This window comes from Pan paniscus, chromosome 18 (genome assembly GCF_029289425.2).
Source record: "Pan paniscus chromosome 18, NHGRI_mPanPan1-v2.0_pri, whole genome shotgun sequence".
Lineage (NCBI taxonomy): Eukaryota > Metazoa > Chordata > Mammalia > Primates > Hominidae > Pan > Pan paniscus.
The window spans coordinates 12,001,019-12,018,931 of NC_073267.2; the positions used below are offsets into that span (position 1 = coordinate 12,001,019).

General features: G+C 48.4%; 1 protein-coding gene and 1 pseudogene across 1 annotated transcript in view; one reads left to right on the top strand and one right to left on the bottom strand.

Annotated features, from left to right (window-relative positions):
- The window catches only part of LOC117976364 (uncharacterized), a 145,069-nt gene that overhangs the window by 81,303 nt on the left and 45,853 nt on the right, over positions 1-17,913 (bottom strand). Inside the window, exons 17-23 of the mRNA XM_063597944.1 lie at positions 16,249-16,408; positions 15,916-15,995; positions 8,804-8,990; positions 7,651-7,806; positions 7,165-7,298; positions 6,584-6,742; positions 3,508-3,688 (exon numbers count right to left, since the gene is read on the bottom strand). Coding sequence (XP_063454014.1) covers positions 3,508-3,688; positions 6,584-6,742; positions 7,165-7,298; positions 7,651-7,806; positions 8,804-8,990; positions 15,916-15,995; positions 16,249-16,408 — 1,057 coding nt within the window. The remainder of the gene's footprint in view (positions 1-3,507; positions 3,689-6,583; positions 6,743-7,164; positions 7,299-7,650; positions 7,807-8,803; positions 8,991-15,915; positions 15,996-16,248; positions 16,409-17,913) is intronic.
- LOC112437482 (small nucleolar RNA U13) lies at positions 14,385-14,473 on the top strand (annotated as a pseudogene).

A 17,913-nucleotide genomic window follows, 5' to 3' on the forward strand; every position in this document is an offset into this window, starting at 1 on the left:
AACCAATATGTTGAGCAGCTGACTCAAGCATAAGCACATATCCAAGGCTGGCTTAGCATTTGGGGGAAAGCCTCCAACAGGAAATACAGAAATAAAAAGAAAAAAGAAACTCGGAGGAAACAGATAAAACTACCCGAAATTCTGTAACTTATACTCTAAGAGAAGACAATTGCATTCATGGAACAGGACGCTGTAAGAAAGGAACAACAACAACAAAAAAGAGCTCTTGAAAATATAAGATAATCCAAAATAAAAATACTAGTAGAAGGGCTGGCATATGAAGTCGAGGAAATCGGCTCTTGAACAGAACCAAAGGACAAAGAAATAGAACAAAAGAGAAACAAGGAGGCCAGGTGCGGTGGCCCACACCTCTAATCCCGGCACTATGGGAAGCAGAGGCAGGACGATCACTTGACCCCAGGAGTTTGAGACATGCCTGGGGAACATACTGAGACCCCATTCTCCAAAAAATAAAAATAAAAAAATAAAAAAATAAAAACGAGTTTGAAAAGAGAAACAGAGAAAACATTAGAAGCTCAATTTTCTGAGAACCAACATCTAACCAATAGGAATTTCAGAACAAAGAAAGGAAATTATCAAAGAAACTGTAAGAGAAAATTACACAGACCAAAATGACATGTTTCCAAATTGAAACACCCTATGCTAAGGAGCCAGTACAATGGAGGAACATAGATCCATACCAAGGTACCTCGTAATGAGATTTACCACCAACAGGCCTAAGACGAGCTCCTAAAAGCTTCTAAGACAGTGAGAAAAGGGTCACATACAAAAGATGATAAATCAGAAAAAGCATCAGATCTCCCAATTAATTCAAAACAATGGGGCAATGCCTTCAAAATCCCAAGAGAAAATTATTTCCAACCTAAAATTCTCCACTCAAACTGTCCCAGTAGAATGAAGACATTTTCAACATTTAGGGTCTCGAAATGTTTGTATCCTGTGATGGGTTAACTTGTGTTCCCCCAAAAGATTAATTGAAGTCTTAATCCCCAATCCATCCCAATGTGACCTTAACTGAAAATGGGGTCATTGCAGATATCATTAAGTCAAGATGAGGTCATACTAGAATAGGACAGGCCCTTAACCCAATAGAACTGATGTCTCTATTAGAAAAGAAAAATCTGGACACAGACACACACACACAGGGAGAATGCCACGTGACAAAAGAGGCAGAGATTAGAGAGGATGCGGCTGTAAGCCACGGAACACCAAGCTTCAACATCCATCACCAAATGCTTGGAAAAGGCAAGGGAGGGTTGTCCCCAGAGCCTTAGAGAGAACATGGCCCTGGTGACTCCTTGACTCAAACTTACAGCCTTCAGAACTGTGGAAGAACAAATTTCTGTTGCTTTAAGCTGCCCAGTTCAGTAATTAGTTACAGAACCCTTGGAAATGAATACACCTCCCATGTATGCTTTCTTTGGTAGCTACTGAAAGATGTACTCCATCAGAACAAAGGAATAAACCAAGAGAGATGACACAGGTTTAAGAAAAAGGGATTGTGACCCAGAGGAGAAGTAAAAGGAATTCCCAGGTTGATGGAAAAGGGAGGCTACAGAACCACACCTGTGCAACTGGTCTTCTTTGGAGCAGGACTCAGGCTCCAGGAAGAGGGTCCCCAAGATAAATAACAGAACTAATTGAAGTCAATGAACAATCTGATGTGTCTGACCACCTGGAAAAAAGTTTTGCAATGCTGCTGAAAATTCTGTAATTAGTAGACAAAAATGATAGAAAACTAATCAAATAGAAAAATAAAGGCAATTACAAAACTCCAGAAAAAAACAAAAGGTCACCATGATAGGACACCATATATCTCGGCTATGTAAGACATTTATAGTTACAATTGGGTAAGCGTCAGATGTTAACAAAAGGTAACTCTTTTAAGAAAATGGAGGAGAATATGTATTTGAAAGGGGCACCAATCTAAGAGTTAAATTCTTATCTTCTCTAGTAAGAAACCTATGGAGAAGGCCTAAAGCTGAAAAATCAAGAAATAACAGCATGATTATATTATTTTAAAATATGGAGAATATAAACAGAAAAAATGGCTAAAAGAATTTAGCGTGCTTACTGTTTTAAGCAAGACTTGGGGTAGGGGCCAGGCACAGTGGTTCATACCTGTAATACCAGCACTTTGGGAGGCCAAAGAAGGAGGATCACTTGAGCTCAGGAGTTCAAGACCAGCCTGGCCAACAGAATGAAACCCCGTCTCTACTAAAAATACAAAAATTTGCCAGGTGTGGTGGCGCACACCTGTAATTCCAGCTACTTGGGAGGCTGAGGCACGAGAAGAGCTTGAGTCTTGGATGCAGAGGTTGCAGTGAGCCGAGATCGTGCCACTGCACTCCAGCCTGGGTGACAGAGTAAGATTCCGTCTCAAAAAAGAAAAAAAAGAAAAGAAAAAGAGAAACAAACAAACAACATAGGCAGATGTGACACAGAGGATGTATAAACTTTAATCAACTTTTATAAACTTTAATCAACTTTTAGAAAACGTAGTTCAAGTCTACACAAGAGCAGAGAGCATAATATGATGAGCCCCCATGGGACCCAGCTTCGACAATGAGCAACTCACAGCCGACTTCACTTTTAAACAAGGTATCGCTTCAATAAAAATAAAAATTGAAAAAAAGGAAAAAAAAATTCGTGGATAAAGTATGGTGAATCCTTTTTTTTTTTTTTTCCTGAGGTGAAGTTTCACTCTTGTTGCCCAGGGTGGAGTGCAGTGGTGTGATCTCTGCTCACCGAAACCTCCGCCTCCTGGGTTCAAGCGATCCTCCTGCCTCAGCCTCCCGAGTAGCTGGGATTACAGGTGCCTGCCACCACACATGGCTAATTTTTGTATTTTTAGCAGAGATGGGGTTTCACCATGTTGGCCAGGCTGGTCTTGAACTCCTGACCTCAAGTAATCCGCCCCCACACCCAGCCTCCTAAAGTACTAGGATTACAGGCGTGAGCCACCATTCCCAGCCGGTGGATCCATTTTTTAAAAGTGAGAGACAGTGTTTTCGAGACACAAAGATCTGCAAATGCAAAGGCCCTGGAGTGTGTCTGGGGAACAAAAAGAGGCCTCTGAGTCTGCAGGATAACGAGCAAGGGGAAGAGTGGGGTGGGACAAGGCTGGAGAAGGAGGAAGGGCCTGACACTTGACTGGCAAAGGTAAGAAGTTACGATGTAATTATAAGCATCATGGGACTCATTAAAGATAAGGTTTTCGTTTGTTTGTTTTTAAAATTAAGACAGGTTCCTACTATGTTGCCCAGGATGATCTCAGACTCCTGGCCTCGAGAAGTCCTCCCGCCTTGGCCTCCCACAGTGCTGGGATGACAGGCGTGAGCCACTGTGCCTGTCCCAGTTTGGGTCTTGAGTTAGCCTAGCCAACAAAAGGAAAAGGTGTTCCAGGAAGGAGAAATAGCTTGAGCAAAGGCCTGGAGGTCAGAAATCTGAGCTGCTAGCCAAGGAGGCCCCACAGCCAACACTCACCTTCCCACTTCCACAGGGTGGCCCGAGATGTGTCCTTCCACTGCCCGCCTGCCACAAACAGCGGCCGCCCATTGTACTGCACCTTCAGGTGACTGCTGCTCTCCATGTAGGGCAGGCGGAGGCTCAAGTGGTGCAGCTGCACGCGGCAATCCACCTGCCTCTCAGGCACCTGCAGCACAAACTGGAGAATGCCCACCCCCCCAAGATGCCAATGGGATCATGCCACCCCTGGCCTAGAACGTGCCCGGGAAGTTGAGGCAGCAGCGAGCCAAGATTGCACTACTGCACTCCACACGGGCAACGGGAGTCGAACGCAGTCCAAAAAAACAAAAAACAAGGAGCGTTGGTAAGGATGTGGAGAAATCTGAATTCTCATACGCTGATGGTGGGAATGTAAAATAGTGCAGCTACTGTGGAAAACAGTGTGGCAGTTTTTCAAAAAATTAAAGATCAGGCTGGGCACAGTGGCTCACGCCTGTAATCCCAGCACTTTGGGAGGCTGAGGCGGGCAGATCACGAGGTCAGCAGATCAAGACCATCCCAGCTAACACGGTGAAACCCAGTCTTTACTAAAAATACAAAAAATTAGCTGGGCATGGTGGTGTGCGCCTGTAGTCCCAGCTACTTGGGAGGCTGAGGCAGGAGAATGGTGTGAATTCAGGAGGCGGAGCTTGCAGTGAGCCGAGATCGCACCACTGCACTCCAGCCTGGGGACAGAGCCAGACTCCATCTCAAAAAAAAATAAAAAAATAAAAATTAAATAAAAATTAAAGATCGAATTACCATACGCCCCAGAAATAACACTTCCAGGTATATATACAAAAGAATTGAAAGCAATTGAAACAATAGAAAGCATCAGATATTTGCACACTCACGTTCATAACAGCATTTATTCACAATAGCCAAAAAATGGAAGCAACCCACATGTCCATCAACAGATGAACGGATAAACAAAATGCTGTCTATACAGACAATGGAGTATTCGGCCTTAAAAAGGAAGGAAATTCGACACATGCTACGATATGGATGAACCTTGAGGACATGCTAAGTAAAATAAGCCAGTCAAAAAAAGGACAGGACAGGCACGGTGGCTCACACCTATAATCCCAGCACTATGGGAGGCCGAGGCAGGTGGATCACCTGGGGTCAGGAGTTCTAGACCAGCCTGGCCAACCTGGTGAAACCCCTGTCTCTATGAAAAATACAAAAAATTAGCCGGGGCTGGACGTGGTGGCCCACGCCAGTAATCCCAACACTTTGGGAGGCCGAGGCAGGCGGATCACCCGAGGTCAGGAGTTTAAGACCAGCCTGGCCAACATGGCAAAGCCCCATCTCTACTAAAAAATACAAAAATTAGCCAGGCGTGGTCGTGGGCACCTGTAATCCCAGGTACTCAGGAGGCTGAGGCAGGGAGAATTGCTTGAACCCAGAGGCAGAGGTTGTAGTAAGCTAAGGTCGTGCCACTGCACTCCAGCCTGGGCAACAGGCCGAGACTCTATCTCAAAAAAAAAAATTAGCCATGTGTGGTGGCAGGTGACTGTAATCCCAGCTACTTGGGAGGCTGAGGCAGGAGAATCACTTGAACCTGGGAGGCGGAGGTTGCAGTGAGCCAAGATTGCACCATTGCACTCCAGTGTGAGCAAAAAAAGCGAAACTCTGTCTCAAAAAAAAAAAAAAAAAGACAAACAGTGTATGATTCCACGGCTCTGTGGTAGCTGGAGTAGTCAAAAGTCCGAAACAGAAAGTAGAATGGTGCTTTCCAGGGACTGGGAGAAGGAGAGAATGGGGAGTCAGCATTTCCCGGTTATAGACTTGCAGTTTTGCAAGTTCTGGAGATAAGTAGTGGTGATGGTTGCACAAGAATGTAAATGCATGTAATGCCACCAAACTCCAAAATGGTCAAAATAGTAAATATGGCCAGGTGTGGTGGCTCATGCCTGTAACCCAGCACTTTGGGAGGCTGAGGTGAGTGGATCACCTGAGGTCAGGAGTTCAAGACCAGCCTGGCCAACATGGAGAAATCCCGTCTCTACTAAAAATACAAAAAAATTAGCCAGACGTGGTAGCAGGCACCTGTAATCCCAGCTACTCAGGAGGCTGAGGCTGGAGAATTGCTTGAACCCAGGAGGCGGAGGTTGCAGTGAGCCAAGATCACGCCATTGCACTCCAGCCTGGGCGACAGAGCAAGACTCCATCTCCAAAAAAACAAACAAACAAAAAATAAATAAATAAATAAATAAATAAATAAATAAACAAACAAACAGTAAATTTTACATGATGTATACTTAGCCACAATTAAAATTAAAAGCTAATATTTAAAAGACCATTTGCAGGACTGGATGTGAAAAGGGAAAAAATATTCTAAACCAATTTTTTTTTTTTTTTTTTTTTTTTTGAAACAGAGTCTCGCTGTTTCGCCCAGACCAGACTGCAGTGGTGCGATCTCGGCTCACTGCAAGCTCCGCCTCTGGGGTTCACGCCATTCTCCTGCATCAGCCTCCCAAGTAGCTGGGACTACAGGCACCCGCCCCCGCGCCCAGCTAATTTTTTGTATTTTTAGTAGAGACTGTGTTTCGCCGTGTTAGCCAGGATGGTCTCGATCTCCTGACCTCGTGATCCACCCGCCTCGGCCTCCCAAAGTGCTGGGATTACAGGCATGAGCCACTGCGCCCGGCCCCTAAACCAATTTTTAAATAAACATACAAGGTTAAATGTGTGCTGTGTAAGAACCACCACCTGTTCAGCTGCTGAGCACACCATCAGTCCTAACTCAGCAAAAGAACCCACCCTCTGGGAAAGACTAAAAGCGAACCGCTCTTTCCAAAATGCATTTTTACAGGTGGAAATCTATGTTTCCCAAGCCCTCCTGCCAGTCCTTGGCACTCTGACAAGTGTTTCTCACCCCTGGGGACATGGGGTCATGGGGCTGGAGATGCAAAAGGGAAAGTCACCAAGGCTAAGTTTCACCTGGTTGCATCCTTGCAGACAGGGCCAGAGGGCCATGTGGGGGTTCCCCAGCTCCCACCGTCCATGCTGGACTCATGTGGCACGGCTCTGCCGCAGTGGCCAGGCTCACCTCCATGAAGTGATTGCTCAGGGCGGGCCCTGAGTCATTCTTGAAGGTCTGGCTGACACGGAGATGCCTCTTGTTGCTGTTCTTGTCCCAGTGCTTCCCGTAGCTCACCTCCAGCTGTGAGTGCAGGTGGTCCGAGTCCTCCTCATGCCAGAGCTGGACCTGGGACACACATGGGCGGTGAACTGCCCACGGAGGCCCTGCCCACCCAGTCCCTGGGCCTCCTCACAGCCACCTACTCCAGGGATATCAGCCTGGTTTTCAGAAGAGATGGTTCTGTAGAAAGCACTATTTTTTTAAAATTTATTATTTATTTATTTTAGAGACAAGAACTCACTCTCCCACCCAGACTGGAGTACAGTGGCGCCATCTTTGCTCACTGCAACCTCCGCCTCCTGGGCTGAAGTGCTCCTGGATGAACAGACATAAGACTGAGGCTGAAGTTCCAGCCCCGGATCCATTCCCATATGGCTATGTGATTGTGAGCAAGTCCATCTCTTTGGGGATGAGCTCAGGGTACTCAGATCACCACTTGCCTGACTCTAGTGCTCTCTCCAGATGTCGCACCTGGCCTGGGTACCCACCTTGTGGCTGAAGGCTGGGATCTGTGTGCAGTGGAGCTCGTGGCGCAGCTCCAGCCTGTAGGCACCGTCTGAGCCACTGTCGGCCCGCAGCTTCTGGCTGGTGCTGCACTCGTGTGCCGCCTGCTTTGCCTGACCTGTGTGGATCAACCCAGAGACCCCTGCTCTCCTCTGCCAGGCAGCCCTCCACCAGGGCTCCAAGAGAAGGAGGGCCCGGCCCAGCCTGGCCTCAGCCACACCCCCATGCTTTGCTCCACCTGTCACTCCATTAGAACCTGTCGATGGGGAGGTGTTAAGAGATGGGTGAATGTCCCCTCAACAGACATACTTTTTAATGGGCAGGTACTCAGTCCTACTCAGAGCCAACAGAATGACTAATGGAAAACCCCGTGGTGACAGCGTATCTTAGCTCATGGAGCCACAGCCCTAGGAAACAGGGCAGGCCCTGCCACCTCCACCTGCCCCACAACCAGGCACGCAGTGCCTTACCCAGAAGGCTGTACTGGATCCTCAAGGAGTTGGTCCAGAGCTGGCCCCGTTGCTGCAGCAGGCCAAGGGCACGAAGCCCGACCAGCCCTGGCACGAACAGCTCGGCACCCAGGGCGGCCACCCACCGTCCATTCTCCTCCTTCCTCTCCAGCAGTGCTGCAGGGACAGAGAGCAGGCAGATGAGAGGGTCAGCCCCCAGGGACCAGCACGCCCATCCCCAGGCAAAGAAGGGACTCAGGAATCACCGAGGGGCCTTGGGGTTGGGGGCTCCTTGAAGAGCCAACATGTGCGCCCTGCACAACAGGCCACAGACAGGCCTGATCACGGCTCACTGTAACCTTGACCTCCCAGGCTCAATCGATCTTCCCACCTTAGCCTCCCGAGTAGCTGGAACTACAGACGTGTGCCACCACACTTGGCTAATTTTTGTATTTTTTGTAGAAGCAGGGATCTCACTATGTTGCCCAGGCTGGTCTTGAACTCCTGGGCTCAAGTAATCCTCCTGCCTTAGCTTCCCGAAGTGCTGGGATTACAGGCGTGAGACACTGTGCCTGGCCCAAAAATAAAGTAGAATGAAACAAAATTGAACAGGACAGAAGAGAAAAGAAAGAATAGTGCATTATGGGTTGTTGGGTAAATTTCACCTTCTGAAGCTTCTGAGACACAGAAGGTCAGCCAGAACGCACAGGTGAAACTGGGCCAGCTGTTATGACTCCCAAACGCCCACATCGGGGGGTCAACAGCCACTGCTCCAAGTACCCCCAGCCCCAGCTCCTGTCCTTACCTTGGAATCTTCCGGAACACCCATGAGAGGCACACCCAGGCGCCACTACCCCAGCGCCAGCACCAGGGCCAGCACCTGCTCACTCTGTGTGTGTTTTCGATGCCCAGTGTATTTTAGGTCAAAATGCTACAAGTGTTTCTTATCGTAGGTCAGAATAAAAACAGTCCAAAAGTTGCTATTTTAAGGTTTGCAGGTGCAGCTGGAGGTTGGGGGAGGTTCTGGGGGCTCACATGGAGCCTGGATCTGCCCTTGGATGGGATGTTGATATTAAGAGAAGCTGCAGTGATGAGGACCATAAGGAGGCACTTGGGCCGCCACACCCTAACCTGGCCACAGAGCAGAGGGGACAGAAGGGGTCTCATCTCCTACCTGTCACGTTGGCCTGGTCACTCAGCAGATGGCTCAGCGATGCTGAGAAGGCCAGCTTGCTGCCCGCCTGCCGTGTGAGGTTCCCAGTGAAGACGACGGGGCTGCCCCCCGTCACCAGTTTCACCTCCACCTGCGCCTGGAACCGCTCGGCCTCGCCACCCATGGCTGGCTGCAGGTCACTCCAGCCCTGAAACGGCCTCAGTGTCACCTGGGAGGACAGGCTTGGCCAGCAGGCCCAGCCCTGACCACACGAGCTGGGACCAGACAGGGCAGGAGACAACGTCGCTAACAACCTTCTACACCGATCCTTACCCAATTTTTGTTTTTCTTTGAGACAGAGTCTCACTTTGCCCCCCAAGCTGGAGTGCAGTGGTGGGATCCTGGCTCGCTGCAACCTCCACCTCCTGGGTTCAAGTGATTCTCCTGCCTCAGCCTCCCTGAGATGACAGTCAAGCGCCACCACACCCGGCTAATGTTTTTATTTTTAGTAGAGATGGAGTTTCACTATGTTGGCTAGGCTGGTCTCAAGGTCCTCAGCACAAGTAATCCACCCGCCCTGGCCTTCCAAAGTGTTAGGATTACAGGCATGAACCACTGTGCCCAGCCCTTCCCCAATTTTTTAAACTCTGGATTTCTCAAAATTAGAAACCTGTGTTACAAACTCAGACATAAATATAAGGGACTCCTCTCCTTGACATCTCCCTCATTCAGTCCATCAGGAACTTGAGTCAACTGTCCCTATGGAACGCGTATAGAATCAACCACTTCTGCCACCTCCGCTGCCTCACCAGCTGGAGCCCCGGTCATCGGCCTGTCTCACTGCAACATCCTCCTGGCTCTCCCGGCTCCCATCCCGCTGCTGGCAACTGATTTCCACACGGCGACCAGACACGTCGAATGATGGCACGCTAGCCTTTCCTACAGTACAACCCAAAGTCCTTGTGAAGGCCAGCGAGGCCAGAACTTTCTCTGCTTGTCAGTGGTGCAGACCTGGCCATGGGAAGACACTGGCAGATGGGCCACGGGGACAGCTCACTACACACTCCACGGCCCCGCAAAGAAGATTCTCTGGAAAAGTCATGAGCAACTGCAAATATCATCTTTGATGGCCCCGCCAACCTGTAGGCTCCCCACCCCCACACCCCCGATGGACACCAGCTGGTCAGTTTACCCAAAAGACGCCAAAACAAGACTCACTATTACCACACTGCCACTACTTAATGCTCTCTGTCCCCGATCCCCACAGATGTGTGTGCGGATGTGTGTGTATGAATGTGTGTGGATGTGTGTACAGATGTATCTGTACATGGATGTGTGTGTATACAGGGATGTGTGTATACAGACGTGTATGTACACAGACATGTGGGTGCATACAGATGTATGAATGTGTGTATACATAGATGTGTCTGTATGTAGACATGTATGGACGTGTGTGTGAACGTATGTATACGGATGTGTAAAGAGGTGTACATATATGGATGCATGTATATGAATGTATGCATACAGATATGTCTACACGTGCATTGTATGAATATGGATGTGTATGGATGTGTGTGTACGGACATGTGAACAGATATGTATATATGGATGTGTGTGTGGATATATGTACAGATATGTATATATATGGATGCGTGTATATATGAACATATATACAGATGTGTCTGTATATGGATGTTTGTGTGTGTGAATATGTGTGTATGGACGTGTGTGTATGGACATGTATGTGTGTAAAGAGATGCATATATACGGATGCGTGCATGTGAATGTGTACAGATATGTCCACATGTGGATTGTGTGAATATGGATGTATATGGACGTGTGTACACCACGGACATGTGAAAAGATATGTATATATGTGGATGTGTGTATATGAATGTGCATACAGATATGTCTACATTTGGATGTGTGTGAATATGGATGTGTATGGACTCTGTACAGACGTGTACAGATATGTGTGTATATACGAATGTATGTACAGATGTATCTACATGTGGATGTTCGTGTGTGTAAATATGGACGTGTGTATGATGTGTATGTGTATGGACATGTGTATGGGTATGTCATATGTGTATGGATGTATGTGTGTGCACACACGAATATACAGACACACCCTTCTCCCTCCCTTTTTACAGAAACAGATGCTCGCTCTCCACTCTGCTCCCAGCTTTTCCTGCTGACAGGCACATTTGAGCGACGGCTTTCTCCAGTCTGTATCAGAGGCTGTGCAGTGCTCGTCAGAGCTTCCTCAAGGTGCACGTGAACAGGGTGAACACAGAATTTCTCACCCAAACCAGAACACTTTGCAGTTAAAGAGAACACTAGATGTAAATGTGTCACGTCACCAGGCGTAAACTGGGGCTCTCCAGGCAACCCAGGACCCAACCCCTGCACACTAGCAGGAGGGGGCACTGAACAGAACATTCTTCCCTAAACCAACCTTAAATCCCATTAGCTTTGAGACAAGTTGAACCTAAGCTCTGGGACTTCATATTCATGAGCTCATCTGCCTCAGTTTCTTCATCTTGTATGGGGTTACAGAGGACTTGAAGGGGGGACCTCCTGTCTGCTGAAACAGGCTCCAGAAAGTTCCGGAGTTCCGGCTGTTACTGTAATTGTGATGAGTCTGGGGCAGATGGAACTAGAATTTCTCCAAAGGCAAACATTTCCAGGCTGCAGGCAGCTCTATAGGGACCAGCAGGAAGATCCACGGGGAGGTAGAGGCAATCCGTGCTTGTACATTTAGCAAACAACTAGAAGTTGAAGGGCCCCTGGGAATTCTGAAAATGAGGCATAAGTCTCAGCCACCAGGCAGGTGGGGCTTTAGGAGGAAGACAGCTCTCCCCGACATAGGTCTTCCCCCACCCAGGCTGATGGCAGAGCTGGAAGGAGAATGTATTTTTGCAGCAAGACATCCAGCTCCGGCTTCAGATGCTCCACTCCAGGCCTCTCTGAGAAGACACTGGAAACTGAGGCAGAATCAGGAGATCCACTGCCGAAGGTGCCCAGCAATCATGCCTGGTGGGATCAAGTCTAAAGCTGCTATTTGTACCCTGGCTGGAATGCAGTGGCATGATCTCGACTCACTGGAACCTCCACCTCCCAGATTCAAGCAATTCTCCTGCCTCAGCCTCCCAAGAAGCTGGGACTACAGGCATGCGCCACCACGCCCAGCTAATTTTTGTATTTTTAGCAGAGACAGGGTTTCACCATCTTGGCCAGGCTGGTACCAAATTCCTCACCTCAAGTGATCCTCCTGCCTCAGCCTCCCAATATTTGTATACTTTTTGAAGTCACACATCTTCCTGAAAAGTGGATAGAAGTTTTCAACCTTCTTCGCAGGATGGAGGGCAGACACAGAACTTCAACACAATGACAGGGGCTTCAAACGACTAAGTTCCATCCAGGTACCCTTGGCTAAGAACCCTAGAAAAGCACCTACTAAGATGAAAACAAGCCTAGACAACATAGTAAGACCTCGTCTTCACAAAAAAAAGAAAAAAAGAAAAATAGAAGGGCATGGGGGCACAGGCCATAGTCCCAGCTACTTGGGAGGCTGAGGCAAGAGGATCACTTGAGCCCAGGGGTTTGAGGCTGCAGTGATCTATGATCACTGCACAGAATAAGACCTTGTAAAAGAAAGAGAAGGCGGGGGGGTGGGCAGAGAGGGAAAAGAGAGAGGGGGAAAGAGACGGGGAGAAGACATGGGGGAAAGTGGGGGAAAGAGGTGGGAAGAGGAAAAGAGAGGGAATAGAGGGAGGGAAAGACAGGGAGAGAAAGGAAAGAAAAGGAAGAAAGGAAGAAAAAAGAAAAGAAAAGAGAAAAAACATATAAACCTTGTGGCCTGGGAATTCAATTGTTAAGAATTTACTCTGCAGACAGAATGGTGTTCATGGCAGAATATTTGTAAGACCAGAAACCTGGAAAAAACTCAAGAATCCTTCATTATTAAACTAGCCAAATAAATTCCATTCCACGGACTATTACACAGTAATTTGCGCTACACAAGAGGCACTTTCTTTAAAGTGGATATATTAACTCCATGTGCTGACTGTGTGCATAGATCATCTCAGAAAAGAATCACCAAAAAAACCCCTAACAGTGGTTGGCTTTCAGGAGGGGTGGGAGAGAGGTTTTAAGCCTACACCAGCACCAACCAATAGAACTTTCTGCAATGAGGACAATGTTTCAGAGCCACATGAAGCTGTGGAACAGCTGAAATGCGGCCCATGCAGCCAAAGAACCAAATCTTTAATTTTCTTTAATTTTAATTCATTTAGATTTTTTTTTTTTTTTTTGAGACAGAGTCTCACTCTGTTGCCCAGGCTGGAGTAAAGTGGCGTGATCTTGGTTCACTGCAACCTACACCCCACTGGGTTCAAGCAAATCTCCTGCCTCAGCTTCCCAAGTAGCTGGGATTACAGGAGCCTGCCACTGCACCCGGCTACTTTTTGTATTTTTGGTAGAGATGGGGTTTCGCCATGTTGGTCAGGCTGGTCTTGAACTCCTGACCTCAGGTGAGCCACCTCTCTCAGCCTCCCAAAGTGCTGGGATTATAGGCGTGAGCCACCGCACCTGGCCTCACTGAGATTTCAATAAACATGTGTGCCACTGGCTACCATATGGGAGAGTCAGTTCTATATCCTTTCATAGCTTTTGAACTTTGAATCATTTAAATGCATTGCCTATTTAACTGTAGAATTTAATAGTATTTAGACTGAATTAATCTCAATGAAATCTACAATAGAATTTAAACTGTATCAGCGCACGCTGGTCTAAAAAGATTGCCAAGGTGTATGTACGTATATGTGTATTACGTGTGTGTGTGTATGTGTGTGTATATATATAATATATGATATATATATATATGCACGCACACACACACATATATATATATATATTTTTTGAGACGAAGTCTCACTCTGCTACCCAAACTGGAGTGCAGCAGTACCAAATCGGCTCACTGTAACCTCTGCCTCCTGGGTTCAAGTGATTCTCCTGCCTCAGCCTCCCAAGTGGCTGGGATTATAGGCACGCACCACCAAACCCAGCTAATTTTTGTATTTTTAATAGAGATGAGGTTTCACCATGTTGGCCAGGCTGGTCTCGAACTCCTGGCCTCAAGTGATCCATCCTCCTTGGCCTCCCCAAGTGTTGGGATTACAGGCATGAGCCACGGTGCCTGGCTGCCAAGGTATATTTTTGAGTAAAAAAAAAAAAAAAAAAGTCCTTACAGGGTTAAAAAAAAAAAAAAAAAAAAAAAACAACTGGGAAACTGGGAGTGGAGGCTCACGCGTGTAATCCTAGCACTTTGGGAGGCCAAGGTGGGCAGGTTGCATGAGCCCAAGAGTTTGAGACCAGCCTGGGCAACATAGTGAGACCCCATTTCTATAAAAATATAAAAAAATAGCCAAGCATGGTGGCACATGCCTGTAGTCCCAGCTACTCGGGAGGCTGAGGTGGGAGGATCGCTGGAGACCAGGAGGTCAAGGCTGCAGTGAGCCATGTTTGCACTTCTGCACTCCAGCCGGAGTGACAGAGCAAGACCCTGCCTCAAAAAAAGAAAATAAAAATAAAAAAACAAAACCTAAACATGACAATTGGGTTTTCATGCTATTGTATGATACCTGCCTCCCTCAAAACTTGTTACATCATCACATCACTCACCTGATGTGAAAAAGACAAAATAAAACCCAGAAACCCAAACTAAAAATATTTGCAAATCTATAGGGTTATGGGTTGTACTGTGTCTCCCTGAAAGATGCCGAAACCCTAAGCCGCAGGACCTGTGAATGTGACCTTATTTGGAAATAGGGTCTTCACACATGATTAAGCTAAGCTGAGGTGATGAGGGTGAACCCTAATCCCATTTGCCTGGTGTCCTTATAAAAAGGGGATCTATGGACACAGACACCTACAAAGGGAAGACTATAGGAAGACAGAGACATAAGACCACCTCCAAGCCAAGGAGCTCTGGGGGCTTCTAGAATCCAGGAGCGAGACCTAGGTCAGATTCTCCCTGACAGCCTTCACAGGTGGGAAAAAAAAAAAAAAACAACAATAACAACAAAAAACACCTTGATTTCAGACTCCTGGCCTCCAGAACTGTGAGAACAAATTCCTATAGTTGAAGACACACAGTTAGCGTACTTTGTTAAGGCAGCTCTGGGAAATGAATACACATTTCTCAGGGCGTGCATCAGTACTTCTGCAGGAAATTTGGGACATGGCATGCTTTAACTTACAATTTATACCTTTCTCTATTCTGAATTCTTTTTTTGAGAGACAGGGTCTTACTTTGTCGCCCAGGCTGGAGTGCAGTGGCAGAAGCATGGCTCAATGCAGCCTTGACCTTCTGGGCTCCAGCAATCCTCTTGCCTCAGTCTCCTGAGTAGCTGAGACTACAGGCACACAACTCTGTGCCTGGTTAACATTTTTTAATGTTTTGTAGAGACCGTGTCTTGCTATGTTGCCCAGGTTTACCTCGAACTCCTAGCCTCAAGTGATCCTCCCAACTTGGCCTCCTAACTTTCTGTAATTACAGGTACAAGCCGTCATACCTGGCTTTTTTTTTCTTTCTTTTTTTGAGACAGAGTCTCGCTCTGTCGCCCAGGCTGGAATGCAGTGGCATGATCTCAGCTCACTGAAACCTCCACCTCCTGGGTTCAAGTGATTCTTCTGCCTCAGTCTCCCAGGGAGCTCGGATTACAGGCACCCGCCACCACACCCAGCTAATTTTTGTAATTTTATCAGAGGCAGGGTTTCACCATTTGGCCAGGCTGGTCTCGAACTCCTGACTTCAGGTGATCCGCCCGCTTCGACCTCCCAAAATGCTGGGATTACAAGTATGAGCCACTGCATCCCACCAGAATTCTTAAAAGCATGTTTTTGTGTTATTAATATCCATTTTTAACATCAATGACGGTGGGATTTGAGCCCATTTTTTTCTTGTTTATACATTTCTGCGTAACAGAACTAACACTTCTTAACTGGCAGGTAGAAAGGGAAGATCCCAGAGGTGGTGGCAATAGTTAACAGGGCTCTGGAACGGGGGCAGGAAATCCCTGGGGAGGTGTCAGGTGCAGACGCAGGTGGGCCAAGGGTGTGGAGCAAACCTTGATGTAGTAGACGTCCCTGTCATCCAGCACCAGCTCCAAGTGACCCGTGTGGGCACTCCCAAGAGCCTCCATCTTTCCTGGGGGTGCAAAACAAGAGTTTAGAGACAAGGGTTCAACATCTGGATCTGGCCCCTCCGTCCCCCTGGGAGGACTGCCTGCCCTTTCTTTAATCTCTGAGCCTAAGATGCAGCACCTGTAAAATGGGGCTGGATTTAGTGCTGACCTCAGGAGGTCACAGACAAACCTATAAGCCAGCTCACTGCAGGGGCCCTGCCCTGGGTGTGGCACCGAGTGAGGGGCGCAGTGAGCAGGGAGGGACGTTGACATTACCGTCCAGCTCGATTTTCTTCTTGGGATGGAGAAGCTTGAGCCGGAACTTGTTCTGGGGCAAGCTGTAGCTGATGTCCACCCCGACGTCCCTCAGCACTTCTGACCCGGGCGTGCCCATGAAGACGTGGGCTGTGGCTTCTTGGGGGAACCAGCTGTCCTTCTGGAAATAGCAGAGTCTTCAAGATTGAGAGCCTCCACCTGTACCCTTTAGACACTCGCACTGTTGTCCTCACAATTCCCCAACCAGGAATTTCTCAGGCTTGAAAATTGCCTGCAAAATTGTAAAGCTCTGCAGAACAGCCCAGGACCATGTCTACAGGGTCGCAATTTATTCAGCAAACGGCCAGGGAGAAGCGGCTGCGGTGCACACTCCTGGCACCCTGCACAGACCCCTCCCATCCTTTTTTGTTTTGAGACCGAGTCCCGCTCTGTTGCCCAGGCTGGAGTGCAGCGGCATGATCTCGGCTCACTGCAGCCTCTGCCTCCCAGGTTCAAGTGATTCTCCTGCCTCAGCCTCCTGAGCAGCTGGGATTACAGGCATGCGCCAACAAGCCCAGTTTGTTGTTGTTGTTGTTGTTGTTATTTTTTGTAGAGATGGGGTTTCACCATGTTGGCCAGGCTGGCCTTGAACTCCTGACCTCAAGTGATCCACCTGCCTTGGCCTCCCAAACTGCTGGGATTACAGTGAGCCACTGCGCCTGGCCTCTCCCATCCTTTTAACCAGCTTTGTGTCCTTGTCCCCCAGCTTCTGCAAGCTCTGCACTTCCTGACTGTCACCTGAGGGCTCCAGAACATTGCCCTCCAGCACTGCAGCCAAAACTCCCAGCACCCTAGCCCAGAGGGGAACACACTCTGCGAGTACCTCGTGCTCTGGGGCTCCCTATGAGACCAGGCTGAGGCTGCAACTTCACCTGAAATTGCACATCTCTCAGCATCTTCCCTCGGCCTTTCCTCATTTCTCCACTCTTTCTGGGTCCCCCGGAGCCTTTTCTTAATAAATCACTTGTACCCCAGTCCAAAGCTTGGGTCTCTTTTTGGGAAAGTGCAGCCTCAGCCACAAGCCCCGTTCTGAAATCCTATGTCACCGTACATTTGTTCAACACCAACAGAGACGTGTGCTGCTGCGTGGAAGATGACTGAGCATGAGACACGCAGTGCCCGACCGCATGGAGCCTACGTCCTAGAGAGGAGGCACAGGAACACCAGACACAAGAACGGGTAAGACGGCAGCCGCCGGTGAGTGTGCTGGCGAAGTCAATGGTGTAGGGGCCCTGATCGGGATGCTGGTCTAGACAGGGAGGCCCAGGAAGGCTGCCTCTGAGGGGTCCCATTGAAGGACACTTGAAAGGAGCTAGGGAGGGAGTTAGGTGGATGTCCCAGGGAAGAGTGTTCCTGTCAGGGGAAACGCCCAGTGCAAAGGCCCTGGGGCAGGCATGTGCATGGCCTTGAAAAAGGGGCCAGTGTGTCTTCAGGGCAGCGAGTCTGGAGGAGAGTCAGGGAAGGAGGCCAGCAGGGGCAGGACTGCCAAGGGCCTGTCGGTCACGGCGTCTGGCTCCTACTTTAAGGGTAACAGAAGCCATAGGGGGGCAGTCTACACAGAGAAGGGACACGATCCAGCTGGGATTTCAGAGGGCCCGTCTGGCTGCTGGTGAAGATGGGAAGGAG